The 22,812-nt window shown below is 43.6% G+C and overlaps 2 protein-coding genes across 11 annotated transcripts in view; one reads left to right on the top strand and one right to left on the bottom strand.

Annotated features, from left to right (window-relative positions):
• FARP2 (FERM, ARH/RhoGEF and pleckstrin domain protein 2) overlaps positions 1 to 6,556 on the top strand; it is a 204,445-nt gene extending 197,889 nt beyond the window's left edge. For 7 of the 8 annotated variants that reach the window (XM_030575993.1, XM_030575992.1, XM_030575991.1 and 4 more), the window contains one exon: positions 2,953 to 4,870. In XM_030575993.1, the coding sequence (XP_030431853.1) occupies positions 2,953 to 3,043 (91 nt within the window). In that variant the 3' untranslated portion in view covers positions 3,044 to 4,870. Of the gene's footprint in view, positions 1 to 2,952; positions 4,871 to 5,137 lie in introns of those variants that run through there. The other variant, XR_004002053.1, reaches the window with a different exon arrangement.
• A 4,277-nt stretch (positions 6,557 to 10,833) lies between these two features.
• Positions 10,834 to 22,812, bottom strand: part of STK25 (serine/threonine kinase 25) — a 30,250-nt gene continuing 18,271 nt past the window's right edge. For 2 of the 3 annotated variants that reach the window (XM_030574763.1, XM_030574764.1), the window contains exons 6-12: positions 21,947 to 22,104; positions 21,448 to 21,633; positions 21,039 to 21,184; positions 19,567 to 19,678; positions 18,744 to 18,815; positions 15,223 to 15,359; positions 10,834 to 12,880 (exon numbers count right to left, since the gene is read on the bottom strand). In XM_030574763.1, coding sequence (XP_030430623.1) covers positions 12,841 to 12,880; positions 15,223 to 15,359; positions 18,744 to 18,815; positions 19,567 to 19,678; positions 21,039 to 21,184; positions 21,448 to 21,633; positions 21,947 to 22,104 — 851 coding nt within the window. In that variant the 3' untranslated portion in view covers positions 10,834 to 12,840. The remainder of the gene's footprint in view (positions 12,881 to 15,222; positions 15,360 to 18,743; positions 18,816 to 19,566; positions 19,679 to 21,038; positions 21,185 to 21,447; positions 21,634 to 21,946; positions 22,105 to 22,812) is intronic. The other variant, XM_030574765.1, reaches the window with a different exon arrangement.

Below are 22,812 nucleotides of genomic sequence, written 5' to 3'. Positions count from 1 at the left end.
GCATGCCCCATCCTCACTCCCCTCCTCCCCATCCCTCCCAGAGCCTCCTGCACGCCATGGAACAGTTGATCCACAGCAGGCGGGAGGCTCTGGGAGGGAGGGGGGAGAAGTTGATTGGTAGGGCCACCAGCAGGCAGGAGGCTGCTGGGAGGGAGGGGAGCTTGGCTGCTGGTGGGTCCTGAAGCACAAACAGAGTTGGCGCCTATGGCTGGTGGTTCTGCCTAGTTGGAGATCCAACTTCCTTCTACACTGTGACATGCTAGAAATCCCAATGAATCTGGGTAATGTAGCATGTGTAGAAGTATATACCCTCTGTGTGGGTGCCCACTACCTTGCCTACCATACCCCATAGTATATCCACACTGGGCCCAGGCAGCCTTTGACATACAGTTCACTGAGAGAGGTTATTATTTAGGTACAGCAGAAATCTTTTTGTTTTTCAAAGAGAGAGGGAGCATGGTATACAGGTTAGAACACACAGCTAGGAGATAGGAGTTCTGCGTTCTATTGCTGTCTTTGCAACTGCCTTGCCCTGTGACATTTTTTGAATGCTGATTGTACTGCAATACATTCATACTCAAAACTTACATTTTTAAATTATATTATATGCAAGAGAACTAGGTGCAACTTTACACACCAGTCAATTCTTCTAGAAAGCAGGAAGATAATCTCTTGGGCCAATATTATTTTGTGTTCTCCCTATATTCCCTTCTACCTCCTGTAAGGAAAGAGAAGTCTCCCCATCCCCACTTGAGAGCATCAGACTCTTGTCAGCAAGTCTCATATTGTATGGGTCACAGTATTACGGAATAGTTCCAGCCGAGTCCCTATCTCCTTCACTTTTTCAGAAAGTAAGTTTAAGAAAACTCTCCAAGCCACATATAATTGGTTTAAAGTTTTTCTCATAATTGCCATGTTTTTCCAGTAACCAGATTCCGAGAAGTATTGATTTCCAGAATGATAGCGAGAGTGGGACATTTTTTACCCATTTTATAAGAGTTTCTTTCCATTGTGTAAAGAGGTACAGTCTCAAACAGTTCTCAGTGGCCAAGGATAACCTCTTAAGTGAAGAGAGCTTTCCTAAGAAAAATACAGGAGAATCCAGTGAGCCTGATTACAAAACCAGGTGCATGGTGCTAACATCCCAAAACAAGACTGGCCTTGGGCAGCATCACCCACAGTGGGTTCAGTCTTCTTTTCAAGCAGGGCCCAAGCCCAGTACAGTTTACTCCAGGGAACAGAAGAGACAATTTCTGTATAATTTTCATACTGAGTTTTTCTAATACAATCTCTAGTGGATATTTTAGGTATTGCCTTGTGGCCTCCATTCCAATGTTGGTTATCTCCAGAGGTATCCTCCCAGGTTTCTCTGACCTTGGATCTAACAAAAGATCTGGTTTCATTTAGTAACTTGTTCATGGAAGATATTAATCCCTTTCACAGTCCTAAAACACTTAGAATAGACTTGAGGGACTTGAAAGTGTTGGATAGACATTTATCCAACAAACCTGAGTCAGTGAAATGGAGAAAGGCAATTAAACTAGATCTAGGGCAGGGGTTCTCAAACTGGGGGTTGTGAGGTTATTACATGGGAGGTCACAAGCTGTCCGCCTCCACTCCCAAACCCTGCTTCACCTCCAGCTTTTATAATAATGTTCAATATAAAAAAAGTGTTTTTAATTTATAAAGGGGGTCACCACATGAAAGTTTGAGAACCACTGATCTAAGGACTCCTTATGTAAGTCTGTGAATGATTATGCAAAGGGCCAAATATGTCTGCAAGTTATTTGAGGCCAGCTGCTCTCCATACTTTGAATATACAGTTGTCTATTTGATTGAAATAGGGAGTGGTTCAAAATAAACTTCATGATGTTAGTGATGAGAAATCACTTGACTGTTTGCAGGTTATCCTCCCATAGAACTATTGGGGAAAGAGTCTGATAATCAGGGTAATTGCTGTGTTGAAGGAAGAAAACATAAAACTTCCTCACTCCTGGAAACTGCTGGCTCCTGAAGAGAGTTACATTCCCTCTAATGCAATCCAGTTGACAAGCCAATACCTGCTTCAAGCCCACAACTACATGACTTCCCTCTTTTTTATATATTTTCCTAGGTTGCAGTACGTTAGTTAGCATCCTTTGTGGGACTTTAACTTTCCAAAAGAAGGTTAAAAATAGACTATTTGGTCTATCTTCTTAAAGCAACTTTACTGATGATGTGTAATATGGTATAGTGTATTATATACAAGGCATAATTGTCACTTTGGCTACATTGATCCTGCCAAATAGTGTTCAGATTCTGAGCTATTTTAACATGTTACCCTCAGTTTGTTCATGAATGTAAGGACATTACACACACTGTGTAGTGCTGATCAGATCACCTCACCTCTTTGTACCCCTTTTTTCCCTCTGCAGTAAAATGGTGTTCAGACTGCCTACCTCACAGGGGTTTGCAAGCCTTAGTGTTTTTACAGGGTATGTGTTTGCACTTTGACTTGGGGGGCGATTCCCAGCTTGAGGAGACATCCTGCGCTAGCGCTGATTGAGGTAGCACACTAAAAATAGAATGTAGCCATGGCAGGGGGAGCAATGGGAAGGGCTAGCTGAACTGAGTACATATTTAGCAACTGATGGGCATGTACTTGGGTTGGGTAGTGCCTCCTGGACTCATGCTACCATGGCTATGCCCTCTATTCAGCATGCTAGCTCAGGTCTCCTCAAGCTGGGAATCACTCTCCCCCAACCACCACCACCCAGCTCAAAGTGAAGACATATCCAAAGCATTTGAAGATCCTTGGATGAAAGCGTGATCCTGGAGTGCAAGCTATTCTTGTACTGTGGAAATTTTCCATAGATCAACAGCCAATCCAATACATTTGAACCCAGAAATGTTTTGTAAGCAAAGGATGTGGCCTTGAATGTTGTAAATGTTCTGTTGTTCCTCTCTTGCCAGGTGGATGGAAGTGATTAAGAGAGCCACAAATTCTCCAGGGAGATCGAGCCTGTTGATTCCCATGGATGGAAAGGATCTTCGCACAAACTGAAGGGAACAGAGCTGGGTCTCTGCTGTAGACATCTGTAGTGCGATGGGATGGAACCAGAAGTGTGGGGGAGAGGGGTTGATAAAGCAGTAACATGAGATGCTTGTTTCCACCTGGTATGGAAGTTAGATGGACAAGGGGAGTGAAGAACTGGGGTCACATCAGGTTAGACTGGACTAGAAGATGTAAAGTCTGCTACAGTCAAAGCTAACTGGAGAGATAATGAATCTTAACAATAGCTGCAAAATTTCCATTCCATGGGAATCCCATAGTTTGCTGTGTGCGTGCATTGCATTCCAGTTACAGGTTCTGTATGGTATACAGTGACATGTCCTGATGGAGGCAGATGGCCATGTTCATTGTGATTGGGTGTGTCAATTGTGTTTCTTGGTCCATAACTGCGGGTATCAGGCTTTCTGGCCCCCGGGAGTTCCCTTCTGACAGTGTGGCTAAACCTCTGGACTGTCGGCTGCCGTAGCTTCAACCTACTGGCCACAAGCTTCTTGGACTAACTGGGGTTCTGCAGATGTGTGCAGCTGTAAGGCCTGAATTCACTTTAATTTCAAACAGAAAATACAGCTGCTGTAAAATCACGGAGCTCTTCAGGAAATTGCCATGGCAACAACTTCACTTTTTGGGGGGGATGGGGGGAAATGGGGAGAACATGAAGCTTTTAGTTTTAGAGGTATCACATTTTACAGCTTGGAGCAGGAGACCTGTATGAGAGAACACACATGGTTTCCTTAGAGCTCAGAGCCTGCTGTGCTGCATGCTGAGGGGCCTACCAGATATATTTATTATTCCTCCAGAGTCCTCTGCATCCATCATGGAGTGGAGGGCTCCTCTTACAAACCCTTTAATCACCCTCCACTAGTGAGACATTCTTAAGGCAGGGATGGCCAAAGAACTAACCACAACATCCTTCAGTACAATATGTTGCTGCTCTTGAGTGGTATTTTCAAAGCTGCCTAAGTGACATAGGCATATAAGCCCCATTGAAAGTCACTGATACTTGTGTTCCTATGCTATTTAAGCATGTTTGAAAATCCCAGCCCTTAACTCTCTGGAGGTGGCATCCATCTTCAGCTTTAACATGGTGTGATGGTCACCTGTATCAAGGTGGAGCATTATATCCTGGCTCCTGCCCCCCTGTGGGGTTGTGCCACCATATTCAAGATAAAAATAGTTTGTCTGCCCCACTTCCTGCAGATATGCTGTTTCCTTTGGATGCTGTGCAATGCAGCACTTGATTGGGCAAGTTATGAATGCCCCTGATCTAAGGAGTGGTAAAGTTGTAATAAGCTGAAAGTAATAAATGCTGCTGATAGGTAACATAGCTTAGAGGGGCTGATTTTTATTTCAGGTGGAAAAGTATTTGTGTCAGGGAAGAAACAATAAGGTGTTAGAAAGAGATAAGAAAGTGCTGTGTGTTGTGAGGATGGCAGAAAGAAGAGGAAAGCAGAGACACCTGTGGAACACACGAGATGCAGGGGCTTGCATATGCAACTGTTTCCCCAGAGAGACTCCTGGGTTGTGTTGGTTCAAAGTCTGACGTGTGCTGGATGGGAAAGGACTAGGATCCCAGATGGGAGGACTCTAGATAGAAGATTTCATGACCTTTCACTTGGCACCTTCATCCATAAAGGAGCAGACTGGACCAGTGCATCATGATGGTTGTCCATTGTAAGTTAAATGTACTTTAATTTATTAGTGTCTTAAAATAAACTGTTGTAGATGTATAAACGTGTGTTTATTAGCCATTTCTGCTGTAATCTAGCTCAGTGTAAATGTCATGGTGGTGGAAGTAAACAGCTGCTCAGTGTAAAGCTCTGTCAGTGTGCCTGTGTTCATGCTAAAGCTTTCCTGCTCTTGGGAAGGTATGTGACGTCTGCTCTTGGGAAGGTATGCAAGCTGGGTAGTTAGGTCCTTCAGAGTCAGTGGTCAGTCACCTGTTCTAGGTGAAATGCCTTATTCTTGAGCTTTGCAGTGATCTCTATGGACTCCAGAGTAGTAAGCCTGTGTGATGGCATCTTCAAAGAATTACACGTGTGATTTTTTTCTCCTCTTCAGAGCTGATTAAACCTTCTTTTTCCTTAGCTCTGCAGCTTGAGGGAAGAAGCTTGGACTCCATAACAGGTGGTTGAGCTTCTACAGTCTTCCTCTGTTTTCCTGGATGATGCTCTGCTTGCCTCTTCTTCCCAAGAGCAGTAATGCACGTTATGAACATCCAGGGTCTGTTTGAAAGGAATGCGTGAAAGGAATACAGTTTAGAGTGGAGTTTCCCTTTTGAATGAGAAATCCCCAGCCGCCGTCCTTGGGATTTCAACTGCGTGTTAATCTCTTACAGTGGGGATCTGCAGAGGCAATTTTCATGAAGGAGAAAAGAGGATTCCCTATCAGTAATTGAAGTTTTCTGAGTATGTCCACACTGACTCTCCTCCATAGCCTTTTGCTTAGACTTTGAGACAGAGAGGAGTTAGACTGTTAAGAGGAAAGGGCCTTCTACAGCGATGGTTTAAAACATTGTTGTATAGCTCTAGTTATCTGCTGTTGCTTTTACTTCTTTAAATGATTCCATGGCTTGTGAGTGTGGCATGCAACTTCCTACAGTGTAGATGTGCAGAGGCAGTATGCCTGAAAAACCCATTACTGGTAAGTTAGATGCCTTTCTCAGCTTTGCCCCAAGTGAACATTTTCTCACATCATCTGGTATTACTGATCATCTGCTCTGGAGAGACAGGGACCTGGAATAGCAGAGAGGATTATGTTACATTGGCAGAGCTGTATAGAAAGAGCTTGCACAACGCCTCTGTACAATGCCTGGCACTGACTCACTTTCTCAAGAGCCAGAGTTTGCCACTCTGCAAGCAACAAGACTCAGTAAGTTCAAATATTCCATACATGCTGACTGGGCCTTGTAGTGTCTCATTGATTTAGTACAAGGATGGACAACTGGTGGCCCAGAGGCCACACCAGACCCACTGGATCATTTTATTTGGCTCACCACAGCCCAGCTTGGGGTAAGTGATCCAGCAGCGCCAGAGCCAGGAAGAGGGTGGGTGGCACATCCTGAGGCGAAGGCCCTGCGTGTGCATGGACGCATTTGTCACATCACGCTGTGGTGAGAGCCAACAGACCAGATCAGGGGGGTTGGTGCAGCCCCCAGCAAACAGGAGCTGTTGCTGCTGCAGAGTGAGTGCAGGATGGACTTTCTCTCTAACTCACCCTGGTGCCTCCCACCCCCGCATCGCACTGCCTGGCCCACCAAAGTGTGTTAGGTAGTTGCCTATCTCTGATTTAGTTTCTAGCCTTAAGCAACCCAGTGCACTACCATCTACCTTATATATTAGAAGAGGAAGGTCCTGAAGAGCAAGTTACATGCATTGACAAGTATTGCATTATTGATTTCACCTGCAATACTCTTTGGAAAAAGCTCTTGAAAAAAAACTAGGGCTGTGGATTAATCAGTTAACTCATGCAATTAACAAAAAAATTAAACGCGATTAATTGCACTTTTAATCACACTATTAAGCAATAGACTACCAATTGAAATATATTACGTATTTTCTACATTTTCAAATATTTTATTTCAATTTACAACACAGCATACAAAGTGTATAGTGCTCACTTTCTATTGTTGTTACAAATATTTGCACTGTAAAAATGATAAACAAAAGAAATGGTATTTTTCAGTTCACCCCATACAAGTACTGTGGTGGAATCTTTATCATGAAAGTGCAACTTACAAATGTAGATTTTTTTTTGGTTACGTTTCTGCACTCAAAACAAAATTGTGTAAAATTTTGAGCAAACAAATCCACTCAGTCCTATTTCTTCTTCAGCCAATCATGAAGATAAACAAGTTTGTTTACATTTACAGGAGATACTGCTTCCCACTTCTTATTTACAATGTCACCTGAAAATGAGAACAGGTGTTTGCATGGTACTTTTTCAGCCGGCATTCCTAGGTATTTACATGCCAAACATTCATATGTTGCTTCATGCTTTGGCCACCATTCCAGAGGACATTCTTCCATGCTGACGCCGCTCATTAAAAAAATAATGCATTAATTTGTGACAGCACTCTTTGGGGGAGAATTGTATGTGTTCTACTCTTTTACCTGCATTCTGCCATATATTTCATGTTGTGGCAATCTTGGATGATGACCAGCATATGTTGTTTGTTTTAAGAACACTTTCACTGCAGATTTGACAAAATGCAAGAAGGTACCAATGTGAGATTTCTAAAAGTAGCTAAAACACTTGACCCAAGGTGCCTTCCAAAATCTGAGAGGGACGAGGCGTGGAGCATGTTTTCAGAAATCTTAAAAGAGCAACAGTCTGATGGAAACTACAGAACCTGAACCACCAAAAAAAGAAAATCAGCCTTCTGCTGGTGGCATCTGACTCAGATGATGAAAATGAATGTGCATCAGTCTGTACTGCTTTAGATCAGTATCGAGCAGAACCTGTCATCAGCATGGATGCATGTCCTCTGGAATGATGGGCAAAGCATGAAGGGACATATGAAACTTTACTGCATCTGGCACATAAATATCTTGTGAGGCCGGCTACAACAGTGCCATGCAAACACCTGTTCTCACTTCAGGTGGCATTGTAAACAATAAGTGGGCATCATTAATGTAAACAAACTTGTTGGTCTGAGCGATTTGCTGAACAGCAAGTAGGACTGTGTGGACTTGTAAAACTTTAGAGCCTACATTTTGTTTTAGAGTGCAGTTTTTTTTGTATATAATTCTACATTTGTAAATTCAACTTTCATGATTGAGATTGCACTACAGTACTTGTATTAGGAGAACTGAAAAATACTATTTCTTTTGTTTTTAACCATGCAAATATTTGTAATAAAAATAAATATATAAACAAGCACTGTACACTTTGTATTCTGTATTGTAATTGAAATCAATATATTTGAAAATGTATTTAACAGATTAATCATGATTAATTTTTTTTAATCATTTGACAGCCCTTAAAAAAAAATATTTATCAGCCACTTTCTACCCCTATCCTGGTTGTCAGTTACAACAAATGTGGTCTCTCAAGGATTGGGATGTGGGTAGCAACAGTTACGCCAGTATTTTGGAGAGTACAGGGGTTCTAAGAGGATGTGTGTTTCTATGCCAAGAGTCTGTTGTGTAAAAGTTATGGTTCCAGTCCATTATAAAAGGGAAAAAGTCATTGCTGGTGGGATTCAGGTAATGAGGTGGGAAGCCTGCTTTTAATGGAGATCAGAGTAACTATAGCAGAGCAGGCCAGGCCAGGCCAGGCAACCAGATGAGAGCAACAAGAGGGCTATTAGTTTGTGTAACCACCTGGCTTTTCATTTAGAGTTCTCCTTTCAGGGAGACTTGACACACGTTTGCTCTTAAATATCCCATATTGTGGGGTACAGTGCTTAAAGTCAATGGTAGGTCGCAGCTTTCAGCAGTTCTGGAAAAGTTATTAATCAAATATCTAATGAGGAATTCTGATGAATTTTCTACATAAAGAACGCTTCAGGGTGTCATTTTTTTATCTTGACTACTTATATGGTCCCCATTACCATAGTATCTCGGTGCCTCACAATCAGATGTATGTACCCTCACAACACCCCTGTTTGGCAGGGCAGTGCTCTTGTTCCTATTTTACAGACAAGAAACTGAGCGCCAGAGAGGTTAAGTGACTTGGCCAAGGACACACGGGGTGTCTGGCAGGGCAGTGAGTTGAATCTGCCTCCTGATTTCCAGGATAGCTGCCTAATCATTGGACCATCCTTGTTATCTATGGTAAGAGGGTTTGAGAGTTGATATTTGCTGACTTCTGCCCTGCATGCAGGGCAGGTCTGCAATGGCTCTGGTCTCAGCTGCTGGAGAGGCAGAGCCTTCCCTAGAACTGGAGGGTTGCTGCTCTCATGGAGCACCACCCTAGCACCAAGCGATCATAAAGTGGATGAAATGTTCTCCCATCACTGGAGGAAAAAAGCAGAAGCCATTAAAGTGAATAGAGAAAAAATGATGATAGAATTTGTTCCTTGGAGAAAGCACAGATCATAAAATGGTGTATATGCAATTAAAAGGCCAGGTATGTGGACTGCAAAACACAGGGGAGGCTGGACAGCCCTTTGTAACTTTCATAGGTGAAACTTTGTCCCAAATTGCTTGATAAGGAGGCTATGCAAAGGAAGGCAATAGGTATAAAAGCTAATGGAAGAAAAGTGACAGCCCAACAGAAGAGTTGGAAAGAGAATGAAGAAAAGAATGTGTTCTATATACTTGAGCAGGGACAGTCCCTCTGTAATAGTGAGACAGGAGTACACTGGAAGTACTTATCAGGATGCTGTTGGCTGTCACCTATTGGCAAACATCCAAGATAATATATTAGCATGATCTGTAATCCTGTAGACTCTTAAACATGTTACTAACGTTTACTGGATTGAGTAATTGCTTAACACAGATGTCCTCTTGTTCCACTATAAACAGTCTTCAACTCCGTATAGTTTAACTGCTTCAGTTCAGAAAACCACAACAAACTCAGTCCCTATTGTATTTGCTTGTGTTAGAATGAAACTATTTCTTTCTTTAGCTGCTCTTTGAAAGAAAATAAAAATACCTGCTCCTGTAGCCTCATTGTGCAGGATGTTAATTTCCTTAGCTGATTTAAATGTTGTTCACCTCCTAGCAGTCTAGATAATTTCATGTGTCTCTTCCGTTTGTTTCATGTTGGTCAGACCAGTGCAGCAGCACATCTGCTTAAGTATTTTCAGCACATGCTGGATTACAAAGTCCCTCCCTTTGGCCCACTTTGTAGGCATGTGTGTGTTGTCTGTGCAGTGCCATCCCACCCTCAGCTCCAAAGGGACAACTACTCTTACTGTGCCTCATGCAGCTGAGAGAAGAAAACACCCCATCATTTAGCTGTGAACATTTCAAACAGGATACAAAGGTAGAAGAAGTGTCAGAAAGAATGCACTTTCCACCCTGCTAGTTTAGCTGGCTGTAAGCCTAGTTTAGAAAGAGTGCCTACCCTATTTCACAGAAACTATCTTCCTAGCTGTATCTCTATCACCGCCCATACCAAGCCTCTGTTGTAGCCAGTATGGTGGACAATTAACAGTATTCAAAGGTGTTGATGTTATTGGAGTAAACATGCTGTCCTATTTTATTTCTATTTGAATAAAAGGTATTGCATCTGCTATTTAAACTGGTGTTGGACTGACCTGATTGACTTATCAATCACTGTCCACTTGCTGAGAACCAGATTCTGCTTTTTTTCTTGCTTAGAAGTCAGTAAACTTACTAGAGTAGAAAATACTTAGCCCTTAATCCACTACCACAGCAGCAGGGTGGAGCTTTAGAGCAGGAAGGGGGAAAGATGTTAAGCTGACAGCTGCTTTAGAAACAGGATAGACATCAGGCTCAGGCAGCTTTCTCTGCCACACAGTCACCCTCAGTGATGTTCTAGAGCATCATTTTTCACTGCTGAAGTCATCTTATTTTGCAGCTGTGGACCAATATTCCTGCAGTTTAAAGATCACCAAAGCAACTTCAAGGGAATAGGGGAAGTATTTCCTTCCCTAAAAGGGTGTTAGGTGAGAGCTTGGCCTGTAATTTTCAACTCCCCTGTTTCCACAGTGCTGAGGGCCTGGAGGATACACTCATACATCAGCAGAAGTCCACTTAGTTTATGAAAGGTCTGTGATGTTTGTTAAAGCTCCAGGGTCTTTGCATTCTGTGTAACAAAGCTATAACAACCACTACTTTCAGTGCTCTTTTAAAAACTCACACCACTGTTGCTTAGAATATTGGAGGAAATTTATGGGGATTGTTTCCTTAAAAATCATCTTTACTCATGACACTGAAGTGCATGTGAAGGATAATACAAGGTACCTTATTAACAATATGCTACCATCATGAACAGAATAAAGTTAAAAGCAGCAGGAGACTTTCCCTTTTGCCTGGCTGAGTGTTCCCTTTACTTGTCATTGTGCATAAATACAGGCTCCATGGCTACCTCAGTACATAAAATAAACTCTGCTCCATAAGTGAGCTCTAGCAAGAGATAACAGCAGCTATTTTCTACAAGATAAGCAGTGTTAACACATAGAGCCTGTATTTATACATCATAGAGGAGCAGTAACGATTGTTTGCAGTTCACTTTAGCATAAGACTAAGTGATGGGGCTCATGTGTTCTCTTTGTAGAGACTCCAGGCCCAACATTCTGAAACCTGCACAGCTGAAGGTAGGAAGCACAATCCACATTTACCTGTTAGTTAAGTGGTCTAACTTTTAGAGGCACTGAGCATCTGCAGCTCCTGTTGGCTTCTAGGGGAGCTGTAAGAGCTATCTGAAGTCACATCACTTATGTGAACATAAGTTCTAGCTGCTTAGCTTTAGGCACGCAGCTTTCAAAATTTCAACCCTGTCTCTTTACAAGCCTGGTTTCCCTCCAGATCCTTGGAGTATCTTATATACAAATCTATGACAAAGTGGAGAACTGAAATTCCTGGCTAAACTAGCATTGTCAAGAAAGCAAAACTAGGTGAAGTTGCTCCATAGGAATACCTTGAATGACCAAAGTGTCTGCTTTACTGAACGGCAGCTAATACATTGATAATGAGAGATGCAGCGCATTATGTGGGATTGTACTTCTGGCTGAGACTGTGTTGGCTTCAAGTTGTTTAGAGCACAGTTTTAAGAAATGCTTCATGAGAGTAAAGTAGGGGAGAAATTGACTTTGGTATCCCAAGCACCGCATTTGGGATATAGCCACCAAGGAGCAATGATATCAGCCATTTAATAGGTAAAGAAAAAGCTGAATTTTCTTCTATTGAGAATCACTGTAAAGAATTTCAGACTCACCTTTTAAACATCTTTGCATGACAAAGGTCTCTTTTCTAATGCACTTTAATCTTAGTGTTTAGCCTGTCTCACTTTAGGATAGTCATGGCGTTCAGTCTGCCACAAGCCAACGCACCTGGTATGTCTGTCAGAAGCAGCAGGAAGCATAAGCAACTCCTAACCCCACACGAGAGAGTTTTAGACCAAATGCAGCTGCCTTGTCAAAGTGAGGCAAACTTTGCTCTAGTGTAGCTTAAGTAAAGTAAGGCCTGTTCAAAGAGTGACATCCCCAGAACCGCTGGCAGAACAGTCAGCAAACCCATCCTGTGAAAGTGACAAAACAACGCAGCTACTCTTGAATGAAGAGTAGGGAGGACAGCAGCAAACCTACTTTTACTGCTACTAGTTAAAGCCTTTGTTCCACTAGTGTATGAAGGAGTTGAAAAAATCTTGTGGGGCCAGAGTGCAACTCTGACTCCACTAGAATGCTGTAGTGTATGGAAAGCCTGGAGCCACCTGTACTCCTTGTGCATTACCACTCACCTACACTTCCCTGGGGGGAGAGGAGAAGGCTGAACCCATCATACTTCCCTTTTGAAACATCTGAATACAGGAGAACTTCCTTCTTGCTGCACCAGCCAGGATTTTACCTTTTAACAAGCTCGGAATCAAATAAAAATGGGTACGTCCACAGGGAGAACAATTAAAAACTCCATTGAGAACAGTGTAAAAACAATTAGACCGCCCCTCCTTGGGCTCTGCAAAAGGTCTAAATTGTACTTGCATTGTGAACCCCACCCTTGGTTGTCATGGAAACATGTATTGATGAAGGTTCTGAAATGTCCTGGAGTCACAATGTTACATCCAACAGCAGATGACGGTGGTCTGGGATTAGAGATGTAGTTCTTATGAAGTTGGGAAAATCCTCCCTTCCCCGTAAAGAGCAGCAACAACTGTACTGGTCAGCGGGCTGAAGTCAGGTGGTTCCGGCTATGTGAAAACCTGGGGAGAAAGGGAGGAAAAAGGACAGACAAGTGATTTTGGCTGCACTCATCCATTTGAATAACACACTAGGGAGTTAGTCTCTGGTGGGTGTGGGGGGTTCTATGATGGACAATGATAGAAGAGGCACACTGCACACCCTTGAGTTTCATTTGATAGACTGACAAAGCAACGGCAGTTGTCTAGCTTGGCAAAAAATAAAAGCAAAGCCCTTGAGAAAGGGATGATTAGATAACAGTACAGGAGGACATTTTCTGCCATGTGGTTTGAGAAAGTAACTCAGAACATTACCCAATTGCAAGGGTAATGCTTAAGTGGGGTGGGAGTGTCACAACTTAGCTCCAGGAAGTTCTCCTAGCCTCTAGAAAATTAATCAGTATTCACAAGTGATGGTGTGTCTTGGTTCATATACAGCCCAGTCCTACTACACCTAGGCTGCTGCTAGAAAGAATCCCTTTGACTTCATTCTAGATCATAGTACTGCAGCCAGTTGGCTTGTCTGGCAGTTAAGACAGACTGAAAAATTTGTGACTTTGTCAAAGATTTTTTCTGGCTCAGGTGTATAATGGGCTTGCTATAGGCGTCACTGGGTTAAATTCTATGGCTTGTGTTATGCAGGTCAGGTTATCAATGCTGCCCAATATAATAATAGATTTTAAGAACCTGAAACCCTACACTTTGCTTCACCTTTACTTATAAACTTTAATTGATTTAATAGGTAAATGACATCAAGGGTTCTCTCTCTCTAAATTAGAATTCATTTCAACTTCAATCTGTCAGCAAAAAGAAGGAACTAGCAGCATGATCACAAGAGACAGCTTAAGCTTTTATTTTCTCAGCCCTCAAAAACTGATATTACGATTCCCAAATTAAAAAATGCAAAAAAGAACCATGTCTATATATTAAAGGAAATGGCACAAGCAAAAAAAGACAACCTGTCATGTTTTAAAACTATTCTTCTTATTTAGTTCCTTTTACATTTCTCTTGACACCTCCTGGTGGTTCATTATTCTGTGTCAGTAATTCCTGTCAGGCCTGACATACTCACTAGACTTATGTACAAAGTTATAAATATGTGCTAGAATTATGTTCTTCAAATGTGTTTGGCAAGCAATGCATAAGTCCAGTTTACCCTAAACAAAAGAATGGGTGTTTACTTGTCTGATCAGCCTGGTGGTCAGGCAGATACAATGCTAGTACATTAACATATAAGGTAAACAAAGCTAACAGGCCTGAAAGAAAACAGCATGGCATCTACACCCTAACAGGAGAGAGAAACTTTGGGCTTACTTTTCGAAGAACACATTCAAAGGTTTATAGGACTATGAAAAGAAGGGAGACAACCCCACAGTTATGCTTTACCTAAAAAGAGTCAAAGAAATCAAGCATATGTTGGGTCATTATTTAGGAGGATGCAGGGGGTTAGTTTCTTGGCTCAAAATATTAATGGAAAGCAAAATCAGCACTCATTTTTTTGCCAACGGCAGAGCCTCCAAAGTTATCACAGTTTCAAAGTGACATGAAGGAAGTTATACCTCATCTGCTTACGGAGTTCTACTTAAAAGTCTAACAGAGTTTTAAGAAATGTGATGTGTAATTGAACATTTCTTTGTGTAGAAGCAGACCAAAAGATAAAAATACTCAGCAATACAGCCAAAAATACTACAAGTTTTAAATCCTTGCAAATACAACAGAACATCCAAATACATACAGAAGATCTTCGATTTCCACTGCTTGTTACTTTTGTCTTATTCCTCTTCAGCTGCCATGGTGTATGTAAAACCAAGACAAGGTGCATCCCCTTCCCTACATTCCTCTGAAACTGACATAGCTCAACTCTAATCTCCTCAGACCAACACGACTACAACTACACTCCATCCACAGCTCCACTGGTTAGTCCTAGAAAGCTACAGTTGGCGCTCAAACACGTTAGCCATGAAAGCTAACAGTTCTTGAAAACAGATTTTGAGAGGATGGTAATGCCCTGAAGTATAAATGACTGATATGGTACACAGTCACACTAGCTGGGCTAGTAACAACCCATGATACATCATGCATCAGAACTGAAAGTGGCTGAAAGTATCGCTTGATGCTCAGGGCACAAGCCATATGCTCTGCACAACTATATTCAGCATGACAGTGCATCATAATGGAGAATGATTCAAAGTAGTGTCGTAGACACCTCAAGGTTTGCTTCAGTCAACACACATGCTTCTTGGATGTTTTGGCTCTTGAATGACAAATCCATACTTGCCCTGTGATTTTACGATAACACATCTGAACCACTGAACTTTCAACGCATGCCCCTAATCCCCATCCCACATGTCAGAGAGTGTTTTTACCTTTGTACCCGCTCCACCATGTGTGCTATCAGTTTATCAGAAATGCCTGGGCAGGACTCCTCAGCCAAGCTAAAGGCATTCTCCAGCTCCTCCATAGCTCCCACATTCCCTCCAGTCTGCTTGTGCTTATCTTTGAGCTGCAAGCCAAAAACAGTGTTAACAGCTTGTGACATCTGAAAGCATTCACCAAGCAGATCAGCATAGAATGAATATTAAGGAGTCTTCCTTTTCAATGTGATTTTGTTGCAGGACCTAGGCAACTAACATGTAGGTTCCTACAAGCCTCGCACCCCAGGGCTTTCTCCTCTCTGCACAGGAATAAGGCCAGTCCAAGCAAAGTGAGTTTTCACACACTTTCTGAACACACTCCTCCACGTGCTACTTAGCTTCCCACATCACACAGCGAGACAGTCACAGCCAAGCCTTTAACAAAGCAAACACCCTGCCAAGTTTTCCCACACACAAATTAAGTGCTCTGGACTGACAGCCCTGAGGTCCAAAGACCAGGAACCACATAGCAGTGCAAGCTTCTCTACACCACACTGCCAACCTGCCTCAGTGCGGCTACCTCTAGAATGGAGGACAGTTCATTGTCCATGCTCACTCACTGATCTCTACAGGGGCTACTAGACAGGTGCCACGTATGGTGATGGATTTTGTGAGGAACAGATACTGGACTGAGGTCACAGAACACTCCCCGTAACAACCTGGGTTTGTTTTGAACTAATTACCTAGAGGTGGAAGGGGGATTGCTGACAAGATTCGGACCTTGAGCTAGTTGATCCCTCAATCTAGCATAATCCTGAAAAGGGGAGATTCCCCCATGCAGAGCATTGACATAAGGCCGGTGTGCCATTTAAATGCTCAAGAGTGGAGCACAGGCCTTGTCCTAGCCTCTGCATAGGGGGGAATTTTATCTTACCTGAGAACTCTTTGTTCTGTCTTTCATTAGCTCATGCAAGTTACATGGTGCAGTCATTTATTTAAAGTACACAAAGAGCAGAACATTCAGCATTAGGAAACTCCAGGTCAAGCAGCATTGCTATAACAAGACAGAACAGGACAACCTATTCGCTGCTTATGACATAACAGATTTTCCAGGCCCTGAATAGCTTGTCTGCTGTAGCCTCTTTCCCCCTTCATTTGGGTAACTTTCTGCAAGTCCAGCCTGCAAGAGTACCCTGCACAATCAGCCTGAACTCTCTGCCTTTCCCATAGTATTTTCCACTAAACAAAAAGCAAAGCTGAAAGCAGAAGCTCCTCTTGACAATGCAATATCTATGCCAACTAAACACCATCCAGGTCAGTTAAAAACCTTATCTACCTTCATCTCGACTATGCTGATTAAGTGGCTTTAACTTGTCCTCATATTTCCTTGCATGTAATCGTAGGATCAACCTAATTCTTTGAGTTCACATCCCCTCTCACAAAGACAGAAAGCAGAACAAGGCAAATCTTAATGCTAATCTGAGGCTGGGACCATCTCTGCTCACAGTCCCCCTGCTGGCGGAAAACTAACTTTCTTTTAACAAGACACATCTGCCTTACCTCAATGAGTGAACTGCCCTTTCACACACAAAAAAAGCCTCAGCTGTCACAGCAACCCACGTACTTCACTGTTTATTTATGTGCAGCAACCAAGGTTGGGGAATGACAGACAAGCAGCACTCAGTGGACTGAGAACTGCTGGACTGAAAAGTCACTGACACTTTCACCTCCACTTGATGAAAGAACTCAAGTGCAGGGTCTCAGGGGAAGGACAGTGGGATAGGAAGCCTGTCCTTTGCTAAGCACATGCCCCAGTGGGTAGAAAACCCACAAGGTACTAACATCTAATGACTAACTGTTCAGTCAGACCTATATAGAGCTCCGTGTAGCTCAAAAGCTTGTTTCTTTCACCAACAGAAGTTGGTCCAACAGAGATATTACATCACCCACCTTGTTCAGCGGTCTGTGATGGGAGCTAGTTTGGTTTTTCAAGCTAAGGAAGCAAAAGTGCCTTAAATATTTTGTGCATTTTGTAAATGTGTTCTAAAAGTTACCCTATAAAACACAAGCCAAATGGAAGAGCCTTCTGGAACTTAACAGGGTTGAAGACAGTGTGATTCTTCAAACCTATGAAATTTAATAGAGATCTTTCTATAGGCTAATTAAAAAAAAAAAAAAACTCAAAAGGCTGTAGGTCCTTAAATTTTATAGGTCTGCAGAATCACACTGACTCATCCCTGTTAGGTTCTAGAGGGCTTTGCCACCAGGGTAAGAAATAAAACAAGTTTTGAAAATGTGCACAATCTATTCAAACAAACACACTTATCAGTGCCCCCAGCCCGAGGCTTTATCCCAGTCACATAGAGATGGAAGCTGTGACAGGCAAGCTGCTTTTGAGGCAAGTCTACTTGACACTGGCCTAGAGGCTTTGGGGACATTATTTTCAAGTGTGGATGCCTGAAGAACCCTCTCCTACAGAAGCCAGCGGGAATTGCTGGTGCTCAGCACCCCTGAAAATCAGGCCACTTTCACTCAGATGCCTGCCTTCAGACACCTGAATCTGAAAGCACTTGCTGAAGGGTGTGACTCTCACTGGGATTTCACAGTGCTAAGATATTATGGGGGGGGCCATAGAAGCACAGGAGACTCTCCTGTCCCACACCAGTTACGTGCATAACGTTAATCACATAATAGCAACTCTAAAAGGCAGCAACATTGCAGCAATTAGGACAAGTTTATGTTTTCCAGTTACTTCAGGGCCTCTGCACCTCCCCCTACTCCATCGCTTGCATGGTGGCTAATTCCTTAGCACTTCCTCTGCTAATCACAACCCAGCCCAGCTATTAAAGAACCAGGACAAAACTTGGGACAGATGGAAAGAAGGTCTAGAACTCTCAGAAGTCCAATTCTAGATCTAACCTCTCTCAAAAAATACCGTTTTGGTGACCTGCTGTGGGCAGCAGCACGTAGCAGGGAAGACAGAGTGGGTGCAGATGGCAGGGGATTTAAACAGAGTAACAAATAAATAAAGTTGCCCAGTGCTGGCAAACCCTGATTCCTGCTCTGCCCAAGCAGGACATGTCCTAGCCTCACACAGGTGAGGTGGCTGCTGAAATCAGGCATTCTCCTAGCACTAGAATGTGAGGGAACCTGTACTGGGAGAGGGACTTGAGGAAGGCCAGGCTACCAGGCAATCAGAGAGGATGATGCAGAGAGAAGGGCAGGCATTCCGTAACCTGGGCTCAAGAGACTCACATAGAAGAAGGAAGAGCTGAAAAAACTGTAGGCAGCACTGTACTCCTGCCCAGGGTAGGTTTAGGCAGGACAGGTATTTATGGGACAGCTCTTTTAAGCAGTACATACAGAGTTGGCTTTTCTGAACTAAGAGATGTTTCACAACCCTCTGGCCCTGCCAGGCACCCTGCTCCTCTTCACCCTCAAGAATCCCTGCCATTTACATGGATCTCAAACAGCCACCCAGCTGCTTCCCCTTCACCTGCAGCCATCGTAAACAAAGAAAACGGCCTTCGCACCTCCCCGAAGACTGGATGGACAAGCGTGGAGAGACACTGTGATCGGGGCTGCCGCTTGATGGGCTCAGCAGACTGGAAAGCAAAACATGGAGAGATGATGGATTCATGCAGCAAACATACCCACAGAAGGGTGCACCCCAGTCCACAAAGGTGCTTCAGTCTGCCACTTCCCCCATATCTGAAACACATCTCCTACCAGCAGGGCTGGCTCCAGGCCACAGTGCGCCAAGCGCGTGCTTGGGGCGGCATGCCGCGGGGGGTGCTCTGCCGGTTGCCGGGAGGGTGGCAGACTGCTCCGGTGGACCTGCCGCAGGCGTGCCTGTGGAGGGTCCGCTGGTCCCGCGGCTCCCATGGAGCATCCGCAGGCATGCCTGCGGGAGGTCCACCGGAGCCATGGGACCACCGGACCCCCCGCAGGGAAGCCTATGGGAGGTCCACCAGAGCCACGGGACCAGCGAGCGGCAGAGTGCGTGCCGCCGTGCTTGGGGTGGCGAAATTGCTAGAGCCGACCCTGCCTACCAGAGATCAACATTAGCTACTCTTCTATACAACTGGAGGATTGAGTCTGGTTGGGTAGAAAGGCTAGTTCTGACTCCTGCTCCTGTCCTCAGAGAATGAGCATTAACAGTCAGCATCCTGGGGGCATGGAGTCAGCCCTGTAATGCTGCCCACACCATGCTCAGGTGCCAGGCTGGAGGCAATATTAGAAAGTTAAGGACAGAGAATGTCATACGAGTGCACTGGAAAGGCAGCTTTCCCTGCTCCTAGGCCCCATTCATTTCCTGGTCACCCTGTTTTTTGATGACAAGGTCAGCAGACTGACCTTCTGAGAGCCATGGAGAGCTATTCCTTTGTGCAGTTTAAGGGAACTGGGTCGAATAGTTGGTGGGAACGTCCAGATTGGACCCTGGTCTCCATCTTCTGTATCTCCATCACTAGAAACAGAAGGAGGAGTTAGACATAGAGCCTGTGTGATATATCACACACACAGGACATGAACCTTTCCATTTCTGAGCCCTTATGCTCCCAGATGATGCATTACAGCCAGGCATAATTACCCTTTCACACCAGGGCTTTGGGCATTTTGCGAGGGGGCAGAACAACAGCTGCCACTCTAGGTGCACTGGGGAAATTTAATTCAAGTCAGTCTAGAAAATCTGATTTGATCCAAACTGAAACACCTTCAGATTATCAGACTCTCTGGTCCATACAGCTCATTGCATAGAGCCAGGATAACTACCATTTCAATTCTTCTAGTTCACAGATCCCTGCATGAACCAAAGACATAAATCTGGTCTGACAGAGACCTATGGTAAAGATTTAAGAGTAACTAGCAATTCTAGATGCCCAGTTTGAGGCACTAATAGAGTTTGATTTTCATTAAGTTCTAACCACCCAATTCAGAAGAGTCAGGCCCATATAAGGGGTCTGAAATTGGCCATCTCAAAAAATAAAAATCCACTTGTCACTGTTAAGCATCTTGACATCCTTATACCAGTTTGACTACAGGTAGCAGGACCACATCCAGTTACTACAATATGGTCTCAGAGCTACATACTCTGAACATAAGAACGGCCATACTGGATCAGACCAAAGGTCCATCTAGCCCAGTATCCTGTCTTCCGACAGTGGCCAATGCCAGGTGCCCCAGAGGGAATGAACAGAACAGGTAATCATCAAGTGATCCATCCCCTGTCACCCATTCCCAGCTTCTGGCAAACAGAGGCTAGGGACACCATCCCTACCCATCCTGGCTAATAGCCATTGATGGACCTATCCTCCATGAAGGCTCCTCTGAAGCCAGGTACTGTATTTAGCTGAATGCCTGTTAGAGATAAAGAAGGCAGAAGACACTTCAAGGAGTGCTCTATGGGGTGGCACAGTGGGTTAACCCACTAGCCTTACACATTTTGGGACCTGGATCTAAGTCCTATAGTACTTGGCTCATAAAACATTTCCTGTCTCCAGCCAATACTTTTGGCTCCTCACCTACATTGATCCAAAACTGAGCACAGGCTCCACAGTATCATGAGGGACAAAATGCAAAGAGAACAGCAATACTATTTACTCAGACATCTATATTTTTCTCCCCTAACCAGGGCTCGAACATCTATCAATGTTCACGTTCCAGAAGAAGATGGGGAACAGTCACACCAACCTGGCTCAGGGACCCTCCCTCTCTCTTCCCCACTTAATTGGGACTCAGTGCTCTAAAGTGGAAGAAGTGAATAGGATTTGGGAGGATAGGCCACAGCAGGCTATGGAGGCAAGCACCAAGGCAAGTGGCATACGCACATGTCAGAATCACCAGAGCTAGAGTCCTCTCCATGGCCCTCTGACTTCCAGCGCTTGAATCGGTCAATCAGCTCCATGAGGAATGAGGTTTTCTTGGTATAACGTGTGATGAACTTGTGCTTTAGCAACTCTTTAGCAGTTGGCCTCTGTGGCAAATCAGGAAACAGAAAAGAGTGTGCTAAATCTAGCAGTAGCCAAGATCTGCAAGAGCCATGACTAACACCCAAAAGCTTTGTCTTTTATTTCTGCCATGCCTGCTTTTTCATTTTGCAACCTGCCTGCTAATTTCTCTCCAACTGTAGCACTAACACGCCTTTCTGCTGAGGATTTCTAGGCACCTTGGACTCTGGAGTTCTATGTCCCAGACATTCCATTCTATCTGCAGCGAGAGGGAGGAAATTATACTTACAAATCTAGGGTCCTTGTTGAGACAGGCTTCTACAAATTCTTTGAAGGGCTTGCTGTGATGTCCCTCCAGTGTTGGAGGGTTGTTTTTGGGGATCAGAAAGAGCACCCTCATAGGATGCAAGTCAGAATTCGGGGGTTCTCCCTTTGCAAGTTCAATGGCTGTGATTCCAAGGGACCAGATATCTGCCTGAGAGAGAAGTGAGAAGAGTGACTTCAGAGGAGCGAGAAGTGTCATGCTATGCACTTGGCAGCTAGCAGAAGGTGCATGCAACATTCACTTCACTGAAGGGACCAGCATCACCTGAGGTCTATGGGGTATTTAGTCTCGATGACCATTTAGTCACAGGCTCCCCTAACCGACCCCAATCCCTCATATGATGAGCTCACTCTCTTAAGGCTCCAATCTTTATATTCATCCTAATGTTAACATAAGCATGTAGTATTACCTAAGTAATGCAGCAATAAAGTGTAAGAGCCCTTCTTTTACCCCACCAACTCACCTTAAAGTCATAGGCAGATTGTTTGATAACCTCTGGTGCCATCCAGAAGGGAGTCCCAACAAACGTATTTCTCTTGATCTGGGTGTCTGTCAGCTGTCCAGCCACACCAAAGTCAGCCAGTTTCACATCCCCTTGTTCCGATAGCAGCACATTGGCAGCTGTTCACACAACAAAAGTAAGTCAAATGGTTCCTGAAACTCCTGTAGACCAGGAGTACTTGTGGCACCTTAGAGACTAAAATTTATTTGAGCATAAGCTTTCGTGGGCTACAGCCCACTTCATCGGATGCATGCAGTGGAAAATACAGTAGGAAGATTATTTATTTATATATATATATATATATATATATATATATATATATATATATATATATATATATATATATAATCTTCCTACTGTATTTTATATTTATATATATAAATAATCTTCCTACTGTATTTTCCACCCCATAGACCTCAGGTGATGCTGGTCCCTTCAGTGAAGTGAATGTTGCATGCACCTTCTGCTAGCTGCCATATATATATGACACAAATCAGACATCAAGGATTAGAACATTCAAAAACTAGTCACAGAATACTTCAATCTCCCTGGTCACTCAATTACAGACCTAAAAGTCGCAATATTACAACAACAACAAAAACTTAAAAAACAAACAGACTCCAATGAGAGACTGCTGAACTGTAATTAATTTGCAAAATGGACACCATTAAATTAGGCTTCAATAAAGACTGGGAGCGGATGCGTCATTACACAAAGTAAAACTATTTCCCCATGTTTATTTCCCCCCGGCTCCCACTCCTTGCCAACTGTTCTTCACACCTTCTTGTCAACTGCTGCAAATGGAGCATTTTGATTACCACTACAAA

This window comes from Gopherus evgoodei, chromosome 9 (assembly GCF_007399415.2).
Source record: "Gopherus evgoodei ecotype Sinaloan lineage chromosome 9, rGopEvg1_v1.p, whole genome shotgun sequence".
NCBI lineage: Eukaryota > Metazoa > Chordata > Testudines > Testudinidae > Gopherus > Gopherus evgoodei.
This window is presented reverse-complemented; position numbering and strand designations above follow the sequence as displayed.